This window comes from Emys orbicularis, chromosome 11, assembly GCF_028017835.1.
Source record: "Emys orbicularis isolate rEmyOrb1 chromosome 11, rEmyOrb1.hap1, whole genome shotgun sequence".
NCBI lineage: Eukaryota > Metazoa > Chordata > Testudines > Emydidae > Emys > Emys orbicularis.
In genome coordinates this window covers 12,028,438-12,042,063 of record NC_088693.1, presented here as the reverse complement: position 1 = coordinate 12,042,063, position 13,626 = coordinate 12,028,438, and the positions used below count along the sequence as shown (strand labels likewise).

Genomic DNA, 13,626 nt, shown 5'->3' with positions numbered 1-13,626 from the left:
TGGCTCTTAAACAGAGCCGAAATCTGAGTCCGGGGAGGAGCAGAGCAGCTGGAGCCGGGGAGGAGAAGTGGCCGGCTGGCGGCTGGGGTCCAGAGGCACGAGGGCTGCCCAAAGCCGGTAGCGCTGGCTCGGGCAGCTTGGCTCTTAAACAGAGCCGAAGTCTGAGTCAGGGGAGGAGCAGAGCAGCCGCGGGAGAGGAAGTGCCCGGCCGGTATTTTTCCCGGACATGTTCGGCTTTTTGGCAATTCCCCCCGGAATGGGGTTTGATTGCCGAAAAGCCGGACATGTCCGGGAAAAACCGGACGTATGGTAACCCTAGTTAGGTTGGAATGGCAGTTCTGTAAGCTGTTACTGTCTATTGGGTGTGCAGAACCATTTAAATTAATTGCTTAAATACCTACTTATCCCATAGACTGGAACAGCTCCTATTGGGAACATAAAAAGCTGCTTAAATGTGATTTGAAATGATAGATCAAAATGGCTCTATTAGATAACTGTACATGTTTTACCAGCTTCCATGAAAAATTGAAACAAAAAACCCCTCCCCCAAGACATTTAAAAAAACAAACACAAAGCCTCGATACAAAAAGGCTGTGTGTTTCTGACTTGACCCAAATAGGCCCTGTAAAGTCATAATAAGCCAGATTCACTCAGGCTGCAAACCCTGCAGTAGCCAGGTCGGGAAGGCCCCCCACAAGAAGGCAGCGTTACAGCACACGCTCCTACTTACCCTTCCTCCAGAACATACAATGTGTGAGTGAGCAAGCTGAGTCTCATGCCTGCTATGCCTCAAGGTCTGTGACCCCTGACTGCCTCTCAGGTCAAGCTCAAACATTTTGGCGTTCCCTATTAGCTGAAATTCCTTGTTGAGTCCTCTAAGCGAGAAGTCAGTTGGGGGCAGGTTCTTTTTCCTCTCTAGCTTCTTTATTTGCTGGCTCCTTCTCCTGCTTCAGGGACCGAGCTAAAATGTCCTAGATGTACCTGTCTCTGGATCCCTTCTTTCCTCCCACATTCCAAACATTGCTCAACCCATCCCTGCCTGTGCACCCCATCTCACACTTTAATATAGAAGTATGGGTTGGTGGAGATTGATTATTTACATGGGAAAGGCCACCCCCCTCATCCCACAATCAAATGAGGAGATCTCAGATTTGCTTAAACTCAGAGACATAGAGAATCATAGAGTTTAAGGCCAGAGGAGACCACAGATGATCTTGTCTGACGGCTTATATATCACAGGCCACCACCACCACCTAGCACCTATCCACTAAATCCAGCAACCAAAATTAGACTCACACAGCAGACTACACTATTATGTGTCACAGGCTGAGAATAGGGGGGAGCAAAATGCACTAGTGTCTCAGGTCCCTGCAGTGGTAGGGAAAAATGGCCCTGACTAGTGTAGATCCTAGCAGAGAGCTCCTGAGAGCATAAAGTCTGCCTGGGAGGGGGCAAACTGAATGGTCCATTGACTTTTCAGAGGATCAACATAAACATCCAAATTCTGGTCACAGATGCTGAATGCATGCAACACCTATTACTTTTAATGGGAGTTGTGCATATGCATTTCTGAGGACAGAACTGGATTCAAAGTTAATGGTTCAGATCTTTGGCCAACTGAAGAAGTTAATTTGTTCTTTCTGACAAGATTTTCAAAGTGAACACTTTAAGAATACTTTAAAACACTTTTAGGAACTACTGTCAAGTACAGAAAGAACCTGGTATTTTCATTCCTGCCTCCCTTGACAGTCTGTGGGCCAGAATCCCAGCTTGTGTAAATCAGCACAGCTCCACTGAAGTCAAACAGGAATAAGGCAGTTTCATATATCTTCCTGGAACAGGCACAATCCCATATACCCTCCTGCCACAACATGGTGTCAATCATACTTAATAATATAGGACCTGATTCCTCTCTCACACTGGTTTTACACCAATGCACCTCCATTTACACTAGTGAAGTTAATCCTCATTTATACTACTGTGAGAGGAAAATCAGGCCTGTCACCGTTTGGAGTAGGAGACATTGGGAAAACATGCTGTTGAATGCCCTCAAACTGAGACCTTGACCTGGGTGATGTGGGGGGTCTAGTACTAAGTATTTTGGCCTTTGATCAAAAACATGTGCTATAGGAAGCTTTGTCTGACTCTCCAAGGTTTTTTTCTACCTTTCTTTATTTAGGGGGTTTTCTTTGTGATCTATTTGGTATTTACCTACCTTTAAAAAAAAAAAAAAAGCTTTGATCCTAGAGCTCTTTCAGCCAAGTTCAGCTTGACCTGTATACACTTGACAGATGTACAGTACAAGATCCAGGAAAGCAAATGTGATTGTGAGGCATGCGAAGACGGAGGTGAAGTTCAGCTCCCAGCATGGTTGACTCAGCCTTTCATCCTCTCAAGCTAGACAAATTGAGTTCCATATAGTTTGGTGTACTGGAGTCTTTAAGATGAAACCTTGAAAAACAAAGGTCCTGCCTGCTCTGCTTAGATGTTACAGATACCCTGGTTCTTTTCATAAAAAAGTGTTGGCCTCTGTGTTTGCCAGGACTGTGGTGCAGTGGACTGCGTGCCAGAAGTTTGATTGCTAAGATTCTATTCGACTCCCTTCTGACTGGCATCACAGAAGAAGTGAGTTTAGGAGGGACGGAACAAAAAGAAGGTAATGGTCTGTCAGACTCAGGGCCGGCTCCAGGCACCAGCGCAGCAAGCAGGTGCTTGGGGTGGCCAACGGAGAGGGGCGGCACGTCCAGCTCTTCGGTGGCGGGTCCCCCAGTCCCTCTCGGAGGGAAGGACTTGCCGCCGAATTGCCGCTGAAGAATGATCGCGGCTTTTTTTTTTTTCCCCCACTTGGGGCAGAAAAACGCTGGAGCCAGCCCTGGTCAGACTGGATTAGGAAGGTTTGACCAGGGTCACTCTAGCACTTGGGGCAAACCACTATGGAGACCTAGGTCAGGTGTAACAAAATAATAGGGGGTTATTTGGCTGTCACGCTCTTCAGGCAGGGCACCACAGACTTAGGCTGCAACAACAAGTAAGGCTCCGATAGCAAACAATCTCGTGTCAGGCCTCCCTTCCCTCAGGGTGGCTCTGGCAGGCGGCAGACTCTCATGCAAGTCACTGGTAGCAAGTCTCACTTCTGCCTTCTCTCAAGGAGGTGCTGACAGGCAGCAGTCTCTCAAAAACATTGCAGGTGGGGCATCAACTTGTGTCCTGCATCATCCTACCTTCCTTCAAGGAGGTGTTAACAGGTAGCATGCTCTCAAGCAGTTCCTGGCCCCAGGCAGGCCTCTCTCACAGAGAGAGCTGGATGTCTGTTCTCCTTCCTGTTCTCTCCAGCTGAGTGGTGCTTTCCCCTTCTAATGCCTCCTTTCAAATGCAGGTATAGTGGGCAAGGCTGATAGAGCCCATAGCAGCTCAGTTGCCTTTTCTTGGCCAGTGAAGGGTTTGTATTCCCCATTACTGATAGGCAATCCATGCATCGGGTTGGCATGAAGAAGACAGAGTAACACCGTAGGTAAAATGGGTGGACATGACATCAAGGGTGGCACCATTTGAACAGAGAAGGGTGCAATAAGAAACATGATCTGAGCAGCAAGCCAGGGCAGACTTATTTAGGTCCAAGATGATGTGGATCAGAAATCTAAACCTTCTTTATTGTATACAGGTTGTTAAAAATAATCCATTTCAATAGGTATGTCAGATGGGCATTAGGCTCAGTCTCATACAAAATTCCTGATACCCAACATTTTGTAGGGTACCAGAGAGGTCGAATTACTAAATCCTCAGTGTATAAGTCATCGTTTACCCTATTACAGCTACTGAAGCAAGCCAAATATTTCAGTTCCAGCTGATGGAGCTGTGAGTAGGACATGCTGACTCCCACATCATATTTTTCCAGCATTCTGAGTTTATTGGCTTCACATCAATGCTCCCCTCCGACTGAACTGTCTCTTATTCCAACTGAGGAGCAACTGCCGCTCAGTGTTAACAAAATCTCTTGTTTTCTCAAGGCTGAGAGACTCTGGTCACTGTCAGGCAGCACAAACTTTTGTTCCTTTAAAGAGCTGCCAAGAGAAGACTGCATTTTTAGACCCTTTCTTTAAATTGTAAAGAAAAAAGAAGAGTTGTTGAAAGCGATGTTATTATGCAGCTGTTTTTAAGCTATGACTGGGCAAAGTATCTATTCTGATGATGTTGAGAGGGCAAGAAGACAACAAATTCACCCCAACTAACTGGCAGTTCAATCCAGCTTTCTATTTGTTATAAAAATTTCTTAGCAACACTTCATAAATTGCAAACAAGCCTAAAAGTTCAGAAAAATAGGAGATCACTCATAAAAAAAACATAGTATTATTTTAAATGATATCTTTAAATAATTCTCATTTTATTTTGGATTGTAAATACTTCTCTTTTCCCATGTGAATGTATTCCTGGTAGAAGATTAACTGCCCTGCAGAGAGAGACTGGTGTCTAAACACTATGGTGCTTGATGTATCTGAAACATGACAGCCTGATGAAAGAGGGTTAGTGTGTGCAACCCTTACGCACATGGATGAGCACTTCCGCAGAACGATAGGCCCATTGGAGCCAAGGGTGTATTTTCACATGAGTAAGTGCCTGGTAGGATGAGTAACGGCTCTACATTCTGGCCCAGTGTAAGTAGAAAATACAAAATCAAGAGAAATCTGCCATAATTCTATGGCAGAAGTAGTAAATATCCTGTTTTCTGTTTGTGCTGGACTTTCCCTTGACACCTCTAGCTGCCTTCTGAAGCAAATGTTATTTTCTTCTCTGAGACCAACATTATTAGCAAATAAAATCTCAAGTAAGCATCTTTATCTGCATGAACACCTGTAATTTTAAGATACTCACCAACTTATTTGAAAACAAAACCAATTTCACTTATCTCAAAAGACCAAACCATGGGCCCGATCCTGCAAATGGATCTGTATGGATGGATCCATGCAGATCCCATCGATTTGGGGCTGTGTATGTGCACAAGGGCACATTGGCATAGATCCATCTGCTGGCTGTGTCCCCCTTCCAGGCTAAAACAGGAGTGCCTAACGAAAACAGGATTCAGTTGTATCCTTTTCCCAGCAGGAAGTCAAAGATCACCAACAGAAGTCTCTCTTAGCTCATTGCAGAATCTAGTGCAATGATTAATGAAAAGCAAGATGCCTATAAACCAGAAAAGTCTCCCCGCCCCCCATTCCCTCCCCTGCCTCGCCTCACTGCCTCAAAGGCAGAAATATCTTAGGAGTGGGTTGGAACCAGCAACCTCTTTGTCATAATGTGTAACACACATTTTATACCTCTTTCTGGGTTCTGCATACCTCTTCCTTTATTTTGTTAATTTCTGAAAGTTAGAAAATGTAACATTATAATCTAATGTTTATTTGGAATGTATTACTCTATGAAGGAGTTTCTATTAGGAAAAACTTCAATTGAGATTCCATCTGCAATTCCCGAGGAGGTTATAGGGTATTGTACCAACAATGATTACCATGTCTAAGCTAACCCCACAACTGAATCCTAGTTGAGGAAAGCCTTCCAAGAGGCAAAAAAAACAAAAACAAACATTATGAGGACTTTCACAGCAAAAGACTGTGAGAACCCCAAAAGACTAGCAAAAACAGCTTATACACATTACATTCTGCAGAAAGAGGATTCTTGGCACATTCAGATAAAAATGGACATCTGAAAATGACACTGTTAAATGCATCTGAAGAAACTTCAGTCTAAAAACTACACATTCTACTGTGTAAATGAATCCCACAGCCTAGAGGATAATAAAAAGTCATATAACATAGCTGGTCATGCTCCAGGTTTGCATATGAAACCTCAGGAGAAAATCTCCAGCCATTCAAAGCATGGGTTATTATGTAAGCATCAAACACATCCACTCATTGGGCTTGACATTAACTACTGAGTGAAAGGAAAGTGCATAAAAAGACTGAGGAGACAGCCTCAAAGCAATATTTGTCAGCTGAAGGAAGAATGCCACTTACAACCAGCAATCAAAGGCAGGCCATCACTTGCAAGCAGAGTGGATTTGGGCTTAAAAAGCAAAGGTATCATCCACAGGCAGACTTCAAGTCTTTCCTAGTTAAGAAATTATTAAACTATGTTATTTCCTAGAAGATATACTCCAGAACTTGATCTCAAAGGAAAGAAGAAAACTTTTGGAGATGCCCCAACTACCTTTATGGACTTCTGATGGTGAGAGACTAAATGAAATTAAAAACTATAGGGGCTACTACAATATTAAAATAATAGTAAGGAATTTATTGAGTTTGATTAATATTAATTTGGCCTACAGCCCTTTGTTCTTACAAAATATAGTCTGGTATAGACCTGTATTATGTATATGCACGCAGACATATACATACATATTTCATTATCATCACAACTCTCCTACCCACAATAATCCTGAATTTATCCATAGAAAATAGAGATAGTCCTGGCAGCTGCACTGCAATGCAGAGAGCAAGGCAGTGCATTGCTGTACCAATGAACCTCACCTGGGACTGGGGAGGATCCCCTGTAGGGGAAAAGGAGTGTTCATTAAGTCCTAAGCCTTTCTTCTGAGATTACCAATAAGGAAACCGATTTGTGTCAATTACAGTAATAGTGGTGGTATTGGTGATTTAGACGCTTGTCCACTAGGAACCAGATTGAGACTCCCAAATTCACTGCATATAGACAAAGCAGCCATCAGATAACAGTTTGTTTTAGTGGTTACCAACATGGTTGTAGACAATTTTCCAACTCACTGTAACTCACCTGCTCAGCCTTCTGATGAAATACAGCAGACATGGCTAGGATGGTACTGCGCTCATCCAGAGCTGCAGCAAAGCTCTTCCATTCTTGATCCAGCTGGGTAGAGATTTGTTTAATTTGCTGGGAAGCGTAATGGCCTGCCTCTGAAAGCCTGGATGCAACCGACATGATCCGATTGATGTTGACGTAGGCATTCTGAAAATTAGAAAAAAAAATTAATAAACAGAAGGGAGAAACATGGCCATTCTGCATCTTCATTACAAATTCAAAACACCATCAGCTGGAAGGATGCAGAGAAGTTGGGGTGAGAACAATCAAGCAGCCTTTTAAATATGCATGAGTTGTAGTTTGTAGACATACTACCTTTCATTCTAAAAATAAATCCCACAGGAATATTTTAGCACATCTACTCCATCATCTATTTCCCCCTCACACACACATTTTATTTATTTAGGGAAAATCATCTGCCATACCTGAGATGTCTGGTACCCACTTAGCTTCTTATCATTTCCCTCTCTCTTTATCTTATTCTAGGTATTTCAGGTACATTCATTCACAATTCTCGGTGTAAATTATAATTGCAGAAATGTTTACATTCTACATTTCAAGAGCTCAATGAAATCCCTTAAAAGAGGGGAGCATTGTCAAGAGATGGGCTAATACAATTCCTTATGGAGAAGTCCTATAGAATTTTATAGGGATTATACCAATATTGTATAGAAATTTAAGAAGCTATATGGAAATTCCTATAAAAGTTATATAGTTAAATGAAAACTATCTTTTCTATAGTTTTTTTAACCCATTCCATTGCAGGGATAACATTTTATATTACATTCTAAATGTAGAAGAGTTCAAAAGATTTATTGAAAGCTTATCATTTTCTGTTTGTTTGATGGGAATTTTCCATCAGGGGTTGTACTCAGCTTGGAAGCTCTGAAGAGCCACTTTGTTATCAAATGGAATTTCACAAAGCCATTACACTGCAGCATGATACCCCAATGTTTCATTATAACATAAGCCTCATAACAGAGAATCATCACAACAATATATTGATGCACCATCAAAATGCCAGTGTCAAGACACTGGATAGCAACAGCCTTATGGCTTTCTGGAACTTCTTTGATGCAATCACCTCTGTCTCCTTCTATTCCTCACTGACGGCTGGGAAAGGCCCAGCAACTTAGGACTCTACCAGTACTCTGTATTATCCAGCTTTCTTAACAAAGGAGAGGTGGGCTCCTGTGACAAATGTAGCCTGAGATCTGGAAGCGCATTGGAAACTCCAATCAGACCTGAAGAATCTATGAGAGCCAGAGGATGAGCATCACTGGTCTAACAATTCCACAACTGGGAAGAATGCAATTTGAATTTCTTGGTCACAAAATCATGACTGACTGATTCAAGGGCTTAACATGTACATAAAATAGTCTTAGGTCCTGATCCTGCAAACACTTGAGGTCATGCATGACTCTATGTATGTGAGTAGCCCCTGGTGATTTCAACGGGACTATTCACATGCCTGAAATTAAGCACACATTTAAGTGTTTGCAGGATCAGGACCTCAGTGTGATAGAGATGCATAACTTCAGTATGAATATACAGCATGCATAGGTATTAGACAATTCAAATGCAAATCAGCTATTAATATCATTTGTGCCCAGTTACATATAGCAGTGTCGCATATAGTAATATGGAGCCATGATGGCATCAGCTTCCATTATAAGCCTTATTTTTGGCCCCTCTCTTTGCTGCTCCTATGGCCTTGGATTGTAAATTTTGCTCGGCTTGAAAATATCAGAGTAATTCTAAAGGCAAAGGAGATTTATTCATTTATTGGTGCAGTTAGAAGAAAATTGGTAAAACTGGTTTGGAGTTAGAATTACAATTTTAAAATTGCCATGATTTGGATTTTGACTATTGTCCACTGTGGAATGTGTCTTTGGGTCCCTCTAGCTCAAAAGCAGTAACTAACCTGAGCAGTGAGGCTTGCAGCAAAAAGACTTCTAAATAAGCAAGGCTTTCTTCCTGAAAATCCTCACGGCTGTGTTCCAGTCAAGACTTTCAGACTTTTTAGGCCAGACCTTCAGCTGATCTAAATCAGCATAGGGTGATTGTAATTAATAGAGCTATGCCATTTGCACTGGCTGAGGACCTGGAATGTTGCTTTTTTTTTTTAAAAAAAAAGACTAGAAAGTCAGTGCAGCAGTTTGGATTTCATGTAAAGAACGAGCCTTTCCTACCGCACTTGGTTTTATTTCCCTGTAGAATTATATCAGTACTTGTAATATAATGAGCATGACTGAATGGAAGGAAAACAACTGTGAATTCTTTGGTTCCCAGTAACTACAATATATAAATATATTAAATAGCAGAGGGAGAAAAGGTTAGATTTGATTGAGACAGAGCAGATGTTCCTAATATCTGATTTTCCAGTTAGGGGAGATTTATATATTTTTATATCTATCTATTTAAATGAGGATTTTCATTAACAAAACTGGAAGAGTACCAATATGTTCTACAGCTAACTAGATATCTTCCACAGCTCTCCCCACTCCAGCAGGGAGCAGCAATTGAGTTTTGGACTCATCAGTCTATACCTTTACTCCCCAATGGACTTTGAGAGCTGCCAATGGACAATGGGTCTCAGAAGGTTCCCCTGTCATTCTGCCCGCGCCGCTTCCAGCAGCTCCCATTGGCCTGGAGCAGCGAATCGCGGCCAGTGGGAGCTGCGATCGGCCGGACCTGCGGCTGGGGCAGATAAACAAACCGGCCCGGCCCGCAAGGGGCTTTCCCTACACAAATTCACTGCCATGAACAGGCTCATGGAGGCACTCATTTTAAAAAAAATACTTCAGGCCCCCATTCCTCTCAGCCAGCAGAGGTCTCCTCATATGGAATTGCAGAAGGCCCTTGATTTATGGCTATATGGTAATACAATAGGTCAAACAATGTGAAAACAATATATTATTGTCTAGAAGTGAGGGCAAAAATGCTACAGTTGATATTCTCTTGTAGAGACCCTAGGCTATAACCAAGCTTTGCTTAAATTATTTCTTGCGTCACTAGAAACCTTACATTTTATGTATAGTTGCAGACTTTCCAGAAGCAATCACAAGAATTAACAGAAGTTAATTCTCTATAGATTTTTCTCTAAACTTTGGAAACTTCCAGCAAATCAGGGCATTTCTTTTCTTTTAACAGCTCACTCCGGTGGCAAAAAGTTCTCCATAGTTGTGGAGGAACTGACCCGATGAGGTCATCATCTGCAGAATGACATGCAAGAGTTCTCCTTGAGAACTTAGGGTCATATTTTGCCAGCAGCCAGAAATGTGCAATCTCAGGCACAGAATACTACCACCCATCTCCTCAATGCCAAAGACCACTGTGAGCATATCCCTGGCTCCCAATTTCTGCTACTTCTGTTTCTGTTATCTTTAGAAGGCTTGGGCCCTGATCTTCAATGTCAGCAATAGATCGTGTCCTATCTACATAAATGATCATATCTGTGACCCCAAATACAAACTAAGATGAGCCTGCAATAAAGTATTCTCACTTGAGGAGATTGTATGGTTGCCAGGCATCCGGTTTTCAACCAGAATGCCCAGTCAACAAGGGACCCTGGCAGTTCTGGTCAGCACTGCTGACCGGGCCGTTAAAGGCTCAGCTCGGCAGGCTCCCTGCCCGACTCCACACAGCCACCGGGAAGCTGCTGGCATGTCCCTCAAGCTCCTAGGCATAGGGGCGGCCACGGGCTCTGCACGCTGCCCCTGCCCCAAACTCCGGCTCTGTAGCTCCTATTGGCTGGGAACCACGTCCAATGGGAGCTGCGGAGACAACACCTGCAGGCAGGGGCAACTCGCAAAGCTGCCTGGCCACACCTCCGCCTAGGAGCCAGAGGGACACGTTTCCGGGAGCCGCCTGAGATAAGTGCCGCCTGCAGCCCACACCTCACACCTCCTCCCACACCCCAACCCCCTGCCTCAGCCCTGAACCCCCTCCCACATCCATATTATCTCCTGAAGCCTGCACCCCAACCCCCTGCCCCAGCCCTGAGCCCCCTCCCACACTCCAGATTCCTCAGCCCCAGCCTGGAGCCCCCTCCCTGCACCCCCAGCCCCTCACCCATGGCCCCACCCTAGAACCTGCACCCCCAGCTGGAGCCCCCTCCCTCACTCTGAACCCTCAGCCCCAGCCCGGAGCCCCTTCCTGCACCCCAAATCCTCATTTGCAGCCCCATCCCAGAGCCCATACTCCCTCCCACACTCCAACCCCCTGTCCCAGTTTGGAGCCCTTGACCATACTCCGAACCCCTCAGCCCCAACCCCCAGCCCGGCGTCCCCTCCAGCACTCCAAACCTCATCTCTGGCCCCACCCCAGAACCTGCACCTCCAGCCAGAGCCCTGCCTCAACCCAGTGAAAATGAGCATGTGAGCAAGGGTGGTGGAGAGGGAGCAATGGGGGTGAGGGAGATGGAATGAATGAAGAATGTTTCTCACAAGACACCTTTAATATCTTGATTCCCATTGTAGCCTCTGTAACAAAGCCAGTGCAGAATTATATTGGATGGCATTTTATCTCAGCCTAATACAGAAGGCTATAGTTCATGTAAATGATAAATGGCAGGAATTTCCAAAAGATGACATTAGCCTTTACCAGATAATTGTAATGCATTGCAAATGTATTGTGACTCTCTAAGGACAACATGCATCTCAGTTTAGTTTCAGATAATTAAGTCCTTGGCAACAGAAGGGCTGACGATTCCACCACTGAACACAGCACTGTTAGCATGTGTTTATCAGAAACTGATGACTCACCATTTCATGAGGTAATGAATATAGGCATAAAACAATCTTGGTGGAGTAGATATGAATAACTTCAATCAGAATAAACAGCATGCATATCAAGTAATCCAAGTGCAAAACTACAATCAATCAGACTTGTGCCCATTTAACTAGGACGTTGTGGCTTAGGCTAGCAAATTAACTAGGTTAATGGGATTACTAAATATAAACCATAGCTCAATGTTTTGTTTTAGTGAACCACGTTATTACATTGGTATAAATATTGTACTACTGTAATAAAGACTAACATAATTCATATTTCAGAGCTGAAGAAACAAACAAATGTGGCATGATTCACGGGGGGGGGGGGGGGAAATCTACATTTACAGTTGTGTTTTTTTAAGAAAAATACTGAACTGCAGTTTAGTACCTGAAATTTATGGCTCTTCCCCTCTAATCCCCCTCACACACTATACTTCTTCTGAGGAAGGAGTAGCATAGTAAGAATAAACAGTGTTACAAATAGCTTTCTATAAAAGGAAGTTGGCCCATGTCAAGTATGTAAGAATGTATAGGGAAGAGTGTGTGTGAAAAGGTTTGGCCTGAGAAAGACCCTTCAAGTATATTTTTCAGCTGAATTTAGAAGATTAGTATAACTACACCTCTACCCCGATATAACGCGACCCGATATAACGCAGTAAAGCAGCGCTCCGGGGGGGGGGCGGGGCTGCGCACTCCGGCGGATCAAACCAAGTTCGATATAACGCGGTTTCACCTATAACGCAGTAAGATTTTTTGGCTCCCGAGGACAGTGTTATATCGAGGCAGTGGTGTATTATTAACTTGGGCCTAAAGTGTGCTAGGAACTTCACAAAAATATGTGCTTAAAGATGCAGGACCCAATTCAACTTCCCTTGAAATCAATTGTATTCTTCCTGCAAAATGTAGAGCATCCCTCAGACTATTCTCTCCTCCACAACCTTCCTCAAAGCCCATTTTAGTGTGTTGTCTATAAGAACTCCACCAATTATAGTGCTGTCAACTCTCATGATTTTATCACCAATCTCATAATAGTGGGTGTTCTTCTTAAAGCCCCACTTGGTAGAACTGGGGTCAGCAAACTACGGCCCGCGGGCTGGATCTGGCCCGCCAGCCGTTTTAATCCGGCCCTCGAGCTCCAGCCAGGGAACGCCAGCTGGGGAGCAGGCTCCACGCGGCTCCCAGAAGCAGTGGCATGGCCCCACTCTGGCTCCTACGTGCAGGGGCAGCCAGGGGGCTCCGCTGTGCATGCTGCCTCGCCCTAAGCGCCGCACCCGCAGCTCCCATTGGCCGGGAACTGCAGCCAATGGGAGCTGCAGGGGCGGCGCCTGCGGATGGGGCAGCGCACAGAGCCACCTGGCCGCGGCTCTGCAAAGGAGCCGGAGGGTGGACATGGCCACAGCTTCCGGGAGCCACTTGAGGTAAGCGCCATGCAGAGACTGCACCCCTGAGCCACCCCCCATGCCCCAACTCCCCGCCCCAGCCCTGATCCCCATTCCGCCCTCCAAACCCCTCGATCACAGCCCAGAGCACCCTCCTGCACTCCAAACTCCTCATCCCCAGCCCTACCCCAGAGCCTGCACCCCCAACCGGAGCCTGCACCCCAACCCCCTGCCACAAGCCTGATCCCCCTCCTGCCCTCCGAACTCCTCGGTCCCAGCCCAGAGCACCCTCCTACACCCCTAACTCCCCAGCCCCACCGCAGAGCCCACACCCCCAGTCAGAGCCTTCAACACCCCCACCCCGCACCCCACTCCCCAGCCTGGAGCCCCCTCCTGCACCCTGAACTCCTCATTTCTGGCCCCACCCAGAGCCCACACTCTCAACCAGAGCCCTCACCCCAACCCCAATTTTGTGAGCCCACCATACAATTCATGGCCCACCATACAATTTATATTCCCAGATGTGGCTCTCGGGCCAAAGAGTCAACAGATTATAGGAAAATCTCAGCTTTCATTTAAAAATATAATAAAGTTTCTAGCCCTCATAATTGTGGAGAAAAGCTTGAAAACATGACCCGTGTGTA

General features: G+C 44.8%; 1 protein-coding gene across 1 annotated transcript in view; it reads right to left on the bottom strand.

Moving 5' to 3' along the window:
- KALRN (kalirin RhoGEF kinase) overlaps window positions 1-13,626 on the bottom strand; it is a 730,922-nt gene that overhangs the window by 375,030 nt on the left and 342,266 nt on the right. Inside the window, exon 7 of the mRNA XM_065413425.1 lies at window positions 6,784-6,975. Coding sequence (XP_065269497.1) covers window positions 6,784-6,975 — 192 coding nt within the window. The remainder of the gene's footprint in view (window positions 1-6,783; window positions 6,976-13,626) is intronic.